Here is a 16381-nt window from a genome sequence, read left to right as displayed (position 1 = left end):
AACTTCCATGTAAAATCCCCTGATCATACCAAACATTGCTGCTTCTGATGCGAACAATGGGGAATACCACAGAGTCAGTTTTAGTTTCAGTTCTTCTCTCTCTCTCTCTCCCTGTCTGGATAGTATGATTCAGTTCTAAGATTTACCCTCATTAATCACTGAACTGTAAATCTTATGACCTCATCAATGCTAATGAATTTGTCCTTGCTTTTCCTTGTTGCTGCATTGTTATAAGATTACAATGAATTAACATATGCATTATCTGTCTGGTTATGAAACCCACTGGCAGTAGCGCTGTGTGCCAGTTATTAAGACTTCAAAGAGCTATGATTTAGAAAAGCAAATTTAACAAATTCATATCTTTTTAGTTTTGAAATTAGTTCACAATTATTTTTCACAATTTAGCTCAATTAAAGTGACAAATTTTTCTCACAATTGTCTTTTCTATTACTGTTTACCATGGAACACTGGGTAGAATTATGACCTAACAGCTCCAGGGTCCCTGATTCCGTGAGCTTGGTTTACTGTGTGGAGATGTGCATGTTGTCCATATGGGTTTCCCAGATTCCCCAGTTTCCTCTCAAAACATTCAGGTAGGAGGACTGGCTAAGCTAAATTCCCCATAGATGGCAACCTGCATGTTAACTGCCCTTGTGTTTTATGGTAATCTGTTGTTAGCTACACTATAAAAAAGTATCCTGTAAATGTACAGTTGCTATCTTACTGATAGTTTGCTAGTATGGTACTGTAATCAATATTTATGGAATTCATGCTGCAGTGTTTGTTTTCTGTAATGGCATACTGTACAGTATTTTAATAGTGCACAACTTGTGTAAGAATAATATGTAATACACATATTAAACATGTTCAATGCATCATGCTCAAGATGCACATATGGATCAATAAGAGACAGCATTGGCTGTGCCAGGAAGATGACAATAGCGACATCACAGGGTCATGTGTAACCAGTGGGATTTTCCTTATTAATAGCTGGGAAACTGTAATCATGAGTCATTGGTTTCAGTTTGGGTGGTTCTTAAATAGTCTTCAGGGCATCAGTTTGCTTTTAGTTTAATGTTTAGAGTTATTGTGCTCGACAGAAGAAACACGATGCTGGATTATTCAGTTTTCTTAAGCCTGTTTACACTGGGTATTTACGCTGTTATACGTGATTTAGTTGTTATTTACCAACCCTAAACGTATACTAACGAATGAAAGTAGATTAGTAGTAGTAGTAGTAGTAGTATTTTAAGTCATCGTAATCGCCCTTTATTTTACAGCTTGCTCAGCGGGGATACTCAAGAGAGAGGACGTAAACGTGTCACTCGGGCAGGACGCGACGTTTTCGTGCGAGCTTCCGGGCGCTGTTGGAGTGAAGCAGGTCATATGGCAGCAACACAGAGATGATGGCACCCTGCGCAATATGGTCACGTTCACTGAGCGCTCTAAACCCCAAGTGGACGATGCCTTCCTGGGCAAAGTGACTGTCACCGTGGCGTCAGTCCACACAACAACTATCGTGATAAAGAATGTGACCTTCTCGGACGAAGCCTGCTATGTCTGCACCTTCAGTGTGTATCCGTCCGGAACCGAGAGGGAGACAGCATGCCTCACTGTGCAAGGTAGGTTCTTCTGTATTATTTTAATGTGGACAAATCAAAAATTGTATCATGGGTAAGGATACTTACTAGATCAGGATTACCAGAGCAGTAAAGAGTGTTTACACAATTCATAGAAACCTAATAATAATAATAATAATAATAATAATAATAATAATAATTAACAATAATAATAATTACTACTACTACTACTATGAATAATAATAATAATAATAATAATAATAATAATAATAATAATCCATCTAGGATGCTATATTACAAATATTATATTAAGCATATAATATTTGAATTAGACATTAGACCATATTCACATTCTCATTGTGTTCTCCAGTCTTATACACAACACCCTTAATGGTTCTATGCTTGGGAACCAGTTAAAAAAACCAAATAAAAAAAAAAATGACTTGATCACAACATTATAAACTTCAATAATATTAATAATTACTTTAAGTCTAAATAAAAGAGATGTAAAAACTCAAACATTGAAGCATTACAGTTGTATCTGTTAAATTAAACGGACTCTTGAGACTCAAATATGAAGGAAAATAAGTCTTCCATAAACAAGCATTTGTTATTTCCCTTTAATTTACATTTTTAAAAATTATAAAAACAAAACATGCTGTCTGATAATCCAAATATCTTAGCAAATTATTATATGACTATTATATTATTGTATATACACAGATCAAATATAAAGCGGCACATTGCAGGATTAATGCTCATTTAGTAGATTGCAATGGTATTGTAGTTAGAGTTCAGCAGGTCAAAGGTATTACAAATCAGAACGTATAACGCAGTAATGTAACATTAAATTGCTATAACCATAATGTAAGGCTTTTGACTTTGCTTTATGTGAAGATGATTTATTGCTCAAAATAAAACTCCAGAAATTATGTCATAGAACTTGCTATTTCCAAAATTGTTTAGACAAAAGGCATCTTGGCACTATTAGCAGATTTAAAAAAAAAAAAAAAAAAATTTTGAATGAAAAAAAAAATAGAATATGTCTGTTAATATCCTTATTATCTGTATGCAGGTTTATCAGAAATAACAACACAGCTTCCAGTTAAACTTAAGGAGAAGGACACAGTTGTCACTTGCTCAGCCACTGGTAAACCTACACCGGTGTTCAGTTGGTGGTCTGGAGAGAAAGAACTGAGCAATTACTTATCAGAGACTTTCACAGTACAGAATGGTGACAGTACAGTCACAACTACAAGTAACCTCACAATTCCGCAGTCACAATTCAGTGGAAAATATGTGACATGTGTGGCTAATAGTGGCAATATAGAGAAGAGTGAAAACATCACTGTGGAGAAACAGATTGATAAAGGTAAGAGCAGGTTTCTAAACATGTATACATGCACATTTCTTCTAACAAATAAACCCTGAAAAAACTGTGAACTTAATTTCCCACCCTTTGAAAATCCCCTGTATTTAACTCAGTTTAATGTTTGTCCTTTTTAGGGACTCCAGTGACATCCAGATCTTATGTATTTTCTGCTGTCGTCATGATCAGCTGTGTTGTTTCTGCCAGTTGTGTTATTATTCTGTTTCACCAGAAGAGGAAAAGTAGGTAGCATGACATTTTTCCCCTCACTGAAAAGCTGAACTAGATTGAATTAGAACTGAATTGAAGCATAAAATATCTGGAGGAAACTGTGTTTAAAAAAAAAAAAAAAAAATCATTAACAAAGAAATTTTACACATGATCTCTAATTCTAAAACTGAATCTAAATTTCTATTTGCTGGTTCTGTCTGATGGCAATAGTCACACATTCTGTTTTTAAATAGTTTGACAAAGTTTGATGTGATAAAGTGGACACATCAGTAGAAGTAAAAGAAGTAGAAGTACAATGCACTGAAGGCAATATCTGGAAGTGGCAGCAGTGTGTGTGTGTGTGGTGGTTGTTGTTGTTAATAATAATAATATTAATAATAATAAGCCATCTACCACAATCAGTACATACAGCAGTATACTAATATATAGTTATCTGATATCAAATTTCAATTTCTCCTATCCTGGAGGTATTTGCTAGGTGGGATTAGGACTGCAGGTTTTAGTTTTTTTCTGAGCTGTATTTTAAATTGAACAGATTAAACAGAGCTATTTGTAAGTGAGCAAATCTTGATTTTTTTTTCAGTCAACAGCCAACCTGTTTTTTCCACACCCTTTAATGTATTGTGTCATGAGCAGGCTTCTAATAGAATCTTATCTTCTTTTTTTTCCAGAACATCAAAAACACCTTATTGAGGTCGCCTGATATACCTGGACAGTTAAACGTTTTCTTCTCAGCACTTTTCTGGATATTATGCTGTATGATACATTTTAAAAATGACATTTCGTATTGCATGCCACTCTTCACTTAACTTTGGACTTGAAAGCACTTTATACACAGAAAATGCTCATTGCCTGTTTACAACAGTTTATTTTTGTTGTTAAATTATTGTGTAAATGTATTTAAATAAATATTTATTTAATCTAAATAAATTTTACATAAATAACTAAACTCTGATGTGTATGTTTCTTGACTGTTCTGATCTGTCACCACCTAATAAAACAGTTTAAGTCACTAACCAAAGTAAGTATACAAACTGAAGCTATGATAAAAGAACAAAAACAATGAACCTTTCTTAAAGAAATTCCTAAATCCTCTGACCAGGTATATGCCATATAGTGCCATCTGTCTATTAAATAAATGTCAGTCCTTCACACTGAAAAATGAGGATCAAAATATTCTGCCAGTAGTTTGGCACTGTGACTCAAAAAGTTGTTTTTCATCTGACATCTGAACGCTAACTACTGTCCCAACCGCCGTACAATACTGATAATGCTCTTACACTTAACACGGCTGAATGGCAGACCTTGTTAAATAATATTATGTTTTTCCTTATAATGTCTTATATTTTATAAAATATATTCTTATATATCTTATATTACTTTTTACATTTTCTTATACGTTGACATGGGAGAAGACATGTCAATGGGCAATGCTGGTGCGAAGGTAAGCCTGCACAAGGACATGTCTGCTACTCTATGGATCATGCTGAAGTTTGAACAAAATGGTTTGACTTAATATCCTTATTATATTGACTTAATAATTTGTTTATTAACTTTTATTGCATGCTGGTGGCTTAGTGGTTAGCACGTTCACCTCACGCCGCCAGGGTCGGGGTTCGATTCCCGCGGCTCTGTGTGTGCAGAGTTTGCATGTTCTCCCCGTGCTGTGGGGGTTTCCTCTGGGTACTCTGGTTTCCTCCTCTAGTCCAAAGACATGCATGGTAGGCTGATTGGCGTGTCTAAAGTGTCCGTAGTGTGTGAATGTGTGTGTGATTGTGTGCCCTGTGATGGATTGGCACCCTGTCCAGGGTGTACCCCGCCTTGTGCCCGATGCTCCCTGGGATAGGCTCCAGGCTCCCCCGCGACCCTGAAAAGGAGTAAGCGGTTGAAGATGGATGGATGGATGAAAAATAATTTGCCTGCTTCTATAACTTTGGCTTGTAGTGTACATGACAGCTCACTCTCATAAACCCATACGAGGAAATAAAAAGTAATAATTTTGACTCCAGATCAGGAGTGGGTAAAGGCATACTGGTTATCTGATCTAAATTATATATATGTACCTTAGATAATGCCTCTAATGTTGGAATGTTCCCAAGTTGAAGTACTGTAGAACTCCTAAGCATTATACTCATACACCTCATCATACTCTTTCCATGCCATCGTGCTCTTTGCCTGACAAAGCAATTCACATCCTATGTCAAAACATATTTGACAGTTGGGGTCTCATTCTAAAATCACCACATACCAAATGTACAACAGTTTTGTCTTGTTGCCATCACAAAATACAAATGTTTAAACTTTAAATAACAGTCACGGAGGGTATGTAAATTTTTCACACTACATTAAGGGTGGGGATCCTTATAGACTGTGGAACAGAAATGTACTCCGTGTGTCTCCACTGATTTATTTCACATTGAAGTACAACCATTTCTCTTTTTTACCATTATGGACAAAACACCCGTTTCTTTTAAAACATCATCTTTAAATGTCTTTCTACCTCCTAAAGAACCCTCGGACTTAAGAGACGATCTTTGGAGTTGTTGACGCCCTGCTCAGGGTTAAACAACAACATCTTTACAATATCTTCATGAAGAAATTGTCAAACTAACATCTTGGGGTTTTTTTTTCTTGGAGCAAAAGTCAGGTTCTCTCTCATTTCATCAGGTCTCTTGTTGGTGAATACACAGCATTCTTCTAGGGGTATTAGGATTTCTCAGAGCAGCCATTGTAACAGATAGTTGGAGAGTTTCTTCTGTGTTTTAACTACAACTTAATCATTATTTAAGCACTGAGATGCACGACTCTCTCCTTAATTCGTTAACATAAACACATTTGTAAGCTTTCTAGTCAGCAAAAACCCCATGTCTAGTCAGCAAAAATCACGTCTCTATCTCACACAGACAAACTGCCAGGAAAGATCACACATTCATGTCAAACAGTGTTACCAGAGGTCATAAATGTACACGACTTGACTGTCAGCCAGTGGGGACATGGGATGTCAAAGCATAGACAAAAGCTTATGTATTTAGCGACAGTTCTGTGTAAGTATCCTTGTTGGCGAACCATTTTCCAAAAACTTGTTTATAGTTTAAACAAAACACACAATTCTTTTAAAACACCATCTTTTAAAAAGGTTGTTTTTTTTACCCTTAAAGTACCTTGTTTGGAAAGTAGGCTATGTAATAAATATTTTTTAATTTTCTTCAGACATATTGTCACTTCAGTCTCCACAATGGATAACACGAATGGTTTTGGTCTTTATTTCATTAAAAGAGAACAACGTCCTCATACAGCCTTGAAGGAATGTAGAAATGTTTTACACATCACAGTGTTTTTCTCAACACCGTAGCCAATAAATGTTATCTGTTAATTTCTTGACAAAAGGATTACACAGATCAGCTACACACATAAAATGTTCACAATTCTAATACATCTACCACATTCAGTCACCAGGTCTAGTATTTTCTGATAGATTAGTTACACAAACTGATACCACAAAATTAATTTCAGAAACAAAGATTCACATAAACCACAAATGTACACATTGGTAGGGGTCGTAAAACACTGAAACGCACGACTCGTCCCTCATTAACATAAATACATTGTAAGCATTCTTGTCAGTAAACCACCAGGAAACACATGACCCTATCTCTCTCTCTCTCTCTCTCTCTCTCACACACACACACACACTTCAGACACTGTCACCAGAGCTCATAAATTAGGTGTACCTACAAACTGTCAGTCAGGAAAAACACAAAGGGTCATAAATCAGCACACACTACTTTGATTGACAGTTTGACAGAAAGTGTATGATATAACTACTTTCTATAATTCTAGATTTTGCCCTGTTTTCAGAGTCTCTGTGTAACAGCTAGAATTAACACATCAGGTTTAATTAAATATTATATCACAATTAAAACTGTAAATGCCTAGTTCAGGGGCATTCTCTGGGTTGGACAGTAGTTTATATTTTTGTCTTTATTTTATTACTTTGTATGTGTGTGTGTGGGTGTGTGTGTGTTTTGTCACACAACCTGAAGTTTTGTTGCACACACAAATAAACTATATATTGCATGGCACAAACAAGTAGTCTCTCTTATTACTGTAGGTTATTATTGTAAGGAGGGTTACCCACAAATATTACAGTATATTACGACTGAAATGGCTTTGAAATAATACAGTGATTATGGTAATCTCTCTCACCTTTTCCTCTGAACTCGACTTGTTTCATCCATATGCTTTTATAATTAAGAGATAGGGGAAACTGTGGGAGACCACAGACATAAGGACAGTTTCAACCGATTTTTAACATTATAATCCTCCGAACGCACACACTAGACGATTTGGCAAGACCACTAGACCACACACCTGTCGAGTGTAGTAACGATTTCACAAAGACGAGATCTCACAGAAACTTGCGTTTTATCAAACATTACTTCAGAAGACAATATCACACACTTCATTTTGTTTAGTAGCCGCATATCAACCACCTTATTCACACAGCAGAAACTTATCTGACAGACGGACACACAGACACTCAGGTTGTCTCCGTTGCGGAACCATACTCCACTTTCATGGCATGTTTGTGGCTGCCATGTTTCCACTATAAAAGCACGCAACACCCAGTTGGTGATGCTTACTCGCTCCCTTTGGCTAATGCAGGTATCCCGCCTCCGGCAGGCTGATCAAGAGTTTGGGATCAGGGAGGCTCCGACTCGATCCACAGCAGTAAAATAATCGTAATGACACCACACAATTGAGGATTTTTTTGGACAAAAAGTCGGTAGTGACAAGCCTTTCATCGATCATTGAGGAGGGTACAAATTGGGCTTAAAATCTTCAAGTGTGTGGCCAGCCTAACATGTGCGATGATAACATTTCACACATGCATGCTTTAGGGGAAACAGGGGAACTGAAGGGAACTGAATTCTGCACTTCTTGTATGAACTCAACAATGGGAGGATGCAAAAGTTTTGTGAGAGAATGCAAAAAAATACAAGAGAACACAAATATATTTGCGAGAAAACGCAAAAAAAAAAAAATTGCGTGTAAATGCAAAGTTTCTCAGGGGAACGCAAACATTTTTCAAGCAAATGCAAAAAAATTGGCAAGGAACGCAAAAGCAATGAAATATAACTGTTCCTCCCATCTCATATTTTTTCCATCACCATGTCCCCTTAGGGGCTCCATAGCCCACAATCCAATATATAAAAAGTCAGATTACTTAGTTTTATCAAAGTAAGACAACTGATTTTAACATAATATATTTTACCACTGTTCACCTAAAGATGGTAGAATTTTCACTTTTTTTCAAAAAGTGGACCTTTCTGCAGTTTTCCCACTCATCTTGTATTTAATTATGAGGTTCAAATACTTCATTTTGGTGACTTTTTATGCACTAATTTGTGCTGGATTAGCTTGTCTGCTGGTATCTTAACGAGCACACTTTTTGATGCACTGATACTAAATTTCTCAGCCGATACCAATAACCGAGTATTCAGAGTGATATTGGCCGATACCGATACGATAGTTCTGCCTTTTATGCCTTCTTTTAAATGAATGATAATTAATTCCACAATTCTAAAAAAAAAAAAATGCAAATAAAAACTTTATTCTCTCCATTTCAACAAGTTGTTTCACAGTAACTGGTCTCATAAACAGAAAACACATTACTCTAACATTAAAACATGAACTAAATTCTGAAGATTAATGTAAGATTTCTTAACTTATTGAAGGTTATTAATTCATATTAACATTGACTGAATTCTAAAAAACCTCCTGTTAGTCTCACATTCACTCTCCCCAAACAAAAGCATTTCTACTTCATCATTAACCTCAAACTGGTAATATATAATATCATACTTTTTTTATATATATTACCATTAACTGGATATGAAATATACTACTCTACAAATACATTTTTCTGTGCAATATATACTTTTTTGTCAACCCATCTTTTACCCGTGTACTGGTGCTTTAATTCAGAGTGAGCAGCGTGGGGGAAAAAATTAGACTCAATGCTGAAACTCCCACTTCACTGCTGCTCACTTCCGGTGTAAAATTTTAGCGGTGCAGAGATTACAAAGCTTACAAACTGCAGTTATGTCATCATTCCACACAAGAGACATCTTCTTTACATACAGCAATCAGAAATCAATGTGTTTTTCCACCCTCTTTTGATTGACAGGATATAATCGGCCCTGAACATCGGATGTTTTGAAACTATCGGCCGATAGCGGGAAAAATAGCCTTTATCGGCCGATACATCGGTGCATCTCTACCAATAATATTTACTACAATGTTGTCAAATTGCTTACCAAGATCATGTACCACCTTTTTCAGTCTAAACACACACACACACACACACACACACACACACACAAACACAGACACCCAGTTCACAGGTTTAAAGACCACACTAGCAACAGAATACATTTAAGGAACTTTACTGGAATAGTATTCCAGCACACTCTCTAAGATTTCTTCAACTGATTTCATGGCCTGAATGAAAAATCTTAGATCATTAAACATCTCCTTCTCCTGACCTTCCATGACGGGGTGTGGGCCATCCTGACCTTCCCTGAGCTGTTGTGGATCATCTGTAAATATACAGTATAGGCATTGGTCAATAATGAGGTGTGGAGTGCATTCAACTATTTGCATTCAAATTATATGAAATGAGCTTGTATATTATTTGGCGGTGTATATTATTTGACATATGTCAGACCTATTAAGCTAACATATTTTTTAAGCGTTTTTGTTTCATGTTGTGAAACTCGAAGTTCTGACTAAGTCACTCAGTTTAAATTAACATTTGTAGGATCACTAACATAATTTGTCTGCAAACTAAGCTTGTTTTAAAAGGTAAAGGTGCTTTATTTATTTGGCCTATATTGCGTGCACACTCACACACACACACACACACACACACACACACACACGTGAATGGAGCGCCGACACAGAGGAACACACATCGCACATATATGTAGGGTACTGTAGCTAGCTAGGCAGGGGAGGAGGATGGGGACGAGCCTTCAGAACACTCACAAAAAGGATGGAGAGTGACAAAAAGTTTGCAGATGAGCCAGGGGACTTCTCTCTTCCTGAATCCCCAGGGCTAAATGGAGACACAGTGGATAGCAGTGCAGGTCCTCTGCCCTGTCTATTTGAACCATTAGCCCCTGGTGTGACTATGGAGGAAAACATAAAATAAAACCGGAGGCAGCGATTGCTCAGAGGCAGTGTCTGAATGGTAGCTAGCTAATAGGCTTGAGCTTTTCATGAATAAAAATCAAAGGATCTTAACTTCAACATGGACTCTCATTGTATAGTTTTGCACACGACGGCCTCCAGAGCTTTAAGCAGTTTAATTAGCTCAAAAGGCAAGTAAAATTGTCATGGTTAAAATTAGACACATACCTCATTTGAAGGGTCAGAAAAGTCCTTGGGACCAAGTACCGCATCATTGTTTAGATGCAAACTGCTTTCATGAGCAAGTCCGAAGTCTACCTTTCTCCAATTCTCAGCTCTCCCGAGAAAAGACACTCGAACTCTTACACCACTGAAACAAACACCTGCGACCCATTTGAACGCCTCTCCAATCTACTACATCTGTAGGAAAACACTTGCTGTCATGAATAATTAAGAGACAGCATCTTCTCATAGGATAAGAACACGCAAGCTCATGAATAATTATGAGACCCTGACAAGTCATCGAAGTACTATAGTACATTGCCACATCACTGTCTGTGACCAAGATTTTAAACCAGGAAGATGAAAATAGGGGACAAAAGCTCAAAATTAACCAGTTTTCTCCTACAATTAAAATTAACAGATGGTAAGATAGTCTTTTATGATGTGCGATATGAACACCTCTGTTAAAATCTCAAAAAATGTAGTTTAGTGTTTCATGACGCTTTAAACCCCTCGTGTGTCTTTTCTCACAGGCGAAGTATATGTGTAGTTGCTTTTGTCTCTGTTTAGACCAAGTCGTTGATTGAGTCTCTGGTTTTGATTCTGTTTTGTCCTCGACTCCAATTTTCTGCCTATCCTGTTCTTGTATGTTTGTACGATCGCCTGACCATTGCCTGACTAATGTTTTTGGTATTTGCTCTATGCTTTGGATTGTAATTCTCGTTAAAGCTGCCTTACCTGCATTTGCATCAGTCTCCTAAACTCATTATATGACAAATGCACTGTGCATATGTTTCTTCTGACAATCAGTGTCTACATCCTTTTATAGATACATAAATATGCCTACTTCACCACTGTTTGGTATACCAAATGCAGTAACTAATAATAAAGGATATGATATTTTCTCCTTTTGGTGTGTGTTTAGGAATTTGAGATTGCAACTATTCCACTCTGTGGCTACCTGAACACAGATGCATCTGGGAAGAACATACACACAGGGTTGTATGCAAGTTCTTTAGTTTAATAAAAATAAACAATAAAATAAAACGCACAGTATTTATGCAGGTGCAAGCTAGGGAGGAACAGACTATTCTGATACAAGCTAGGAAGAAACGGTGTGTACTGTCAACATGTTGGTAGGGGAGTGAGTGAGGAATGTGTGCTCATTGATTTTCCACTCTAAGCTTACATCTGTTTATCCTTTAAGTGTGCTAGTACTATTGAATTATAATGGATATTTTTCATGTTGCAACAATGTGTATGTATTGTAATGTTACATAGGCAGTAGTCTTACTCTCAGATGTGCCGGATATAAGAATCTGTGGTTCTGTGTATGTCTGTGCACTGTTCATTGTCCAACAAGAAAATGATAGATTATAAGGGTCTATAGAATCTAGTTATTCTAAATTTTTATTTTAAGAAGTTATGTGGCTTATACCCAGCGATTTACCACGTATTACAATGTATCATTTATTAATGTATGAAAAGTCATCCATGTTAACAGTTTATAGTTAGATTTAATGTTGTGGAATGTCTGAGACACAAGTTAGTTCCTGTTTTCACTTATGTTATACTGTAGCTGTAATTCCCTCACCAGCCTCTCTCTCTCTCTCACTCTCTCTCTCGCTCGCTCTTTCGCTCTCTGTCTGTCCTGAACACTTTCCTGTGCTGATAAAGCACAGTGGCTTTATTTTAACAGGGATGTGTAGACTTTTTTTAATTCACTGCATTTACAAATCTGCCCCAGTGGCCCCAGTAGTCCGATAATCTGCTACACCGTCAGTACGTTTACATGGACAACAGTAATCTAATATTATCTGATTAAGACAACACTCAGATTAAGAAACTACCATGTAAACAGCAATTTTTTATTACCTTGATCCGACTAAAGTCATACTTGAAGTAAACACAAATCGAATTAAGACATGTGGAGTATTCCTGTTTTAGTCACATTATTGACGTGCATATCATAGAACTGAGTGCCAGATGCTTGAGATGTCTTTACAGCCTCCAGACAGAATACATCTAGCGCAAATAGGTAAAGAGTACATATTTTCACATGGGAAGTTCACAGAGCCATTATTATCTTACAGTATAAATTTCATCATACTGAGTATTTTGGTAGTATATTATAGTTACACTATATGGCCAAAAGTATGTGGACATCTAACTTTCACACCCATATGTGGGCCTTCCTCAAACTGTTGCCACACAGTTGGAAGCACACAGATGTATAGAATGTCTTTATATGCTGTAGCATTAACATTTCCTTGCACTGAAACTAAGGGGCCTTAACATGTTCCAATATAAGAATTCAAGAGGTGTGCACAGAACCTGTCCTCAACTCCACTGAACACCTTTGGAATAAATTGGAACACTGACATCAGTGGGGTTGCAATGTCTGAGAGCGCTAGTGAAAGTGCTTCTATTTGCATTCTTTTCGAATTTAAAACAACAATTTTTATTACAATTATATTATTAAAAACAACTTGAGTGAGAAGAGTTTCTTAGTATTAAGTGTGTCCCATTTTTTTGTTTTTGTTTGTTTTGTTAGTTTTTTTGTTTTTGCTTTAATGGCAGTGTGCACTCAAGCTGATACAGACTCTACAAGTTTTTGCAATCCAATTTAGATCAAATCCATCAGAGTCTCTTCGGAACACATGCTTCAATAGAAGAGTTTAGGCAGAAGGAAAATCTGACCTTTTGTACATAACAGTTAACATGGTGAATATCACAAATTTGCTAACAGTTAAATAGGGGCCTAGAAATAATGCAGAATCTTAAATATTAAATATTCAAGATATTGAGCATTTAAAAATTATTAAACCTTCGATTTATTTCCAATTTTAAATGAAAAATATCACAGATTTTCAATGTGGTCTCAGTCTTTTGAACTCCACTGTACATGCCAGGCCTTCTTACCTTACTGGCCTCACTTGTTGCTGAATTGACAAATGCCCACATACACATTTCAATATCTATCTAATGCTATATAGGAAATAAAACAAAGTGCAATTTGTCTGTATCTGATATTAACACATTTTATTCACAGCATGGCTCGAATTAGTGGTATTAGCGCGCTTCATCCGCCATCTACAGGCGGGATATCACAACTGCGGGACCTTTTCATTTCTCGTAATGACGTGAGAGTTTTCTTGCATTGACGTGATGTTTTTCTCGTAATTGTGTGTGGGTTTTTTTTTTATCGTAATCACGAGATCGATTACTTGTCATAACGTCATCTTTTCACGTAATAATACGATTTTTTTTAACGCAATCAAGTATTTTTCTGATCACAAACAGATACTGATGTTTTGTTTTTTTCCATACATCACAGTACAGCGCTTCAGTTCAAGATACCTGTCACCCTATCACCTGTTTGTTTTTAGGACGGTAGCTACTTCATAGTCTTTCTAAATATTGTATAATGTTTTATTCCCTATTTTATGTATTACTTTATTTAGTAAAGTATTATTTTAGAAAGGACTTCATGAAGGCAGCCAGTAAAACTGACTGCGGGTCCTGGAATAAAGTTGGTTGGACGTTCGATATTCGCGGAAATGCGGAAATTAAGGGACCGTCTCTAAAGTTGTATACTACATTTTTATAAACGATTCTAACTTCAATAGCATTTGAAGCAATAGCATTACAGTCATATAACCAACTGTAAAGTGTTCATCTAGGTGTCAGGTATGAGACACACCTTTTCGATTTTTTATATTTAATAAAGTAAGCTATTAAATCACATGTAAATTAGATATGAATTTCACTGCAGAATGGGCCCATACACAAAATATACCATTATTTAAAGCTCAATAGCATTTGAAGGGAATGATGTACAGTCACAAAACCAACTGGAAAGTGTTCATCTAGGTGTCAGGTATGAGAAACACCTTTTAGATTTTTGTTACTTAAAGACTTTTTCCCCCTTTGGAGTGGCATATTGCTTGGGGACCTGAGCAGATTCTCCAAAGAGAATACTGAAGAAATAAAAACAAGGCAAACAAATTTCCATGTGGAGCAGTGGTTCTCAATAGTGAAGAATCACATATTACACAGAAAAAGGTTCCTGCGGGCTGCAGATTTCATTGCAAAGATGTTTAACTCTCTGCAAGGAAGGTACACACAGCATCAAATGATGCATAATCTTGATAGTCTGTCTCAAGGAACATCTCCAAAGTAACAGACCATTGACCAACAAGAAGAGCAATGGGCCAAGAGATCACAAACTCAAAGACCAGCAAAGCATCGTTCAAAGTATTTTGATCCACCAGAAGCAGTGCCCCAACCAAAAAGACACAAGACAAAGCAAACATCTGAGGATCATTCAGAGGACACATCGGCCCAGTTATTATGCAGTTCTCAATCTTGTCATAAAGCTTTTGTTCACATTAATTCATACCACCTTTTATATTATATTCAAATATCCCATTGCAGATCCAAGCTCTGTGGTCTAAGAAAGCATGTGAGATAGTCATTGCCATCACACAGTCAAAGGAGAAAAAAAGGTCTTATATCCTGCATCATCCTTCAGAGCTGAAAACACTCCAGCCAAGAAAAAGTGGGGGAAGTAAGAAAAAATTATTCATACCTTTGGGAAATGCATTGCTCTTATGACAATTGAAAAATAATCTGTGAACATAGAGGAATATATTAACTTACGTTAAAATGACAATGTTAAGCCATTGTTGAGTATATTGAATATGTTAATGTTACAACCCACTATCTTGGGACAGGAAGTTTTTGTGTGCTGTGACATTTTGTGTGCAGGTCCGAACTCCCTCCCAACTTTCCAGCCTGCCCTAGCCTGCCTTGCTGCTGCCTCCCAGGATGACCTCACAGATTGGTGGCCATATTTAAAGAGGAAGACGGAGTGAGAATTTGTGGGATGTTGGTGGTGGTTACATGAGATTGTGGTTTAGAGATTGTTTAATTCAATTCAATTTGTATAGCGCTTTTTACAATAGACATTGTCTCAAAGCAGCTTTACAGAAATATCAACAGATTGTGGTTTAGAGATTGTTTGGTTGTATGCTATTTTCTGACTGCTGTTTTGGTATTTGACGTTTGCCTGGTTTTTGACTTTGAGTTTGGTTGTCCCTAAATCTGTTTGTGCATTCTTCCCTGGTCTCTGTTATTCTCCACCACTTGAAAATAGCATTGGATTGTCTAGGAACAAAAGATAAAAAAAATAAATTATATAGTTACCTCATCCAGTGTTTCATTAACTGTTACGGCCCAGTCAGAGTAACCAGCTCGGGATTCAATTGGATTGATCTTTAAATAAGGGAAGCCAGGAATAACAATACAAACAAGGTTGTGTGGAAAAAGGTTGTGGTATATTATAACAGACAATATATACATATAATTGTACAAATTAACCAAACCAGGCATATCTTCAGGGTGGGCCAAGGCCAAAATAATAAACAAAAAAATTCTATTGTTTAGGTAGCTAGCTTATCTAAAAGGAAAATAAAGATATACTAATCTAATACTAATAAATATATACTTCCCTAACTACCTAAGCAAAGAAACAGAGACAAAAGGAACATCTAAAAGGTGTTTCTCATACCTGACACCTTGATGAACACTGTCCAGTTGGTTATATGACTGTAAGTCATTCCCTTCAAATGCTATTGAAGTTAGAAACGTGTATAAAAATGTCGTGTGTAACTTTACAGACGGTCCCTTAATTTCCGCGAATATCGAACGTCCAACCAACTTTATTGCAGTGCTGCGGGTCCTGTTTCTGTTCCTGTCGTCTGTTAAACAGTACCCTGTACGT

The 16381-nt window shown here is 36.6% G+C and overlaps 1 protein-coding gene and 1 long non-coding RNA gene across 3 annotated transcripts; one reads left to right on the top strand and one right to left on the bottom strand.

Annotated features, from left to right (window-relative positions):
* The first annotated feature begins 721 nt into the window (after positions 1 to 721).
* LOC128601806 (OX-2 membrane glycoprotein-like) lies at positions 722 to 4129 on the top strand. Its single transcript, XM_053615194.1, has 5 exons — positions 722 to 1150; positions 1281 to 1622; positions 2656 to 2952; positions 3087 to 3191; positions 3852 to 4129. Exons 1-5 carry the CDS (start codon positions 1075 to 1077, stop codon positions 3881 to 3883), a joined length of 852 nt encoding a protein of 283 aa, XP_053471169.1. The 5' UTR covers positions 722 to 1074; the 3' UTR covers positions 3884 to 4129.
* Positions 4130 to 8774: 4645 nt separating this feature from the next.
* Positions 8775 to 16368, bottom strand: LOC128601808 (uncharacterized). 2 transcript variants are annotated; one of them, XR_008384754.1, is made up of 5 exons: positions 16169 to 16368; positions 15805 to 15873; positions 10603 to 10794; positions 10231 to 10373; positions 8775 to 9782 (listed from the first exon to the last, which is right to left on the bottom strand). It is a non-coding gene; the product is annotated as an uncharacterized LOC128601808 (long non-coding RNA). The 2 variants fall into 2 exon arrangements; XR_008384753.1 differs by having other exon boundaries at positions 8775 to 10373.
* Between the last annotated feature and the right edge of the window lie 13 nt (positions 16369 to 16381).

Source organism: Ictalurus furcatus, chromosome 26 (genome assembly GCF_023375685.1).
Source record: "Ictalurus furcatus strain D&B chromosome 26, Billie_1.0, whole genome shotgun sequence".
Lineage (NCBI taxonomy): Eukaryota > Metazoa > Chordata > Actinopteri > Siluriformes > Ictaluridae > Ictalurus > Ictalurus furcatus.
The sequence above is the reverse complement of the archived record's forward strand: the minus strand, read 5'-3'. Positions and strand labels throughout refer to the sequence as shown.

Excerpts from the sequence above, each read along its gene's own strand:
- LOC128601806 (XM_053615194.1), top strand. The coding sequence starts at position 1,075 with ATGTTTAGAGTTATTGTGCTCGACAGAAGAAACACGATGCTGGATTAT. Across the intron at positions 2,953-3,086 it reads GGAGAAACAGATTGATAAAG|GGACTCCAGTGACATCCAGA; the intron begins GTAAGAGCAGGT and ends TGTCCTTTTTAG. Across the intron at positions 3,192-3,851 it reads GTTTCACCAGAAGAGGAAAA|AACATCAAAAACACCTTATT; the intron begins GTAGGTAGCATG and ends TTTTTTTTCCAG.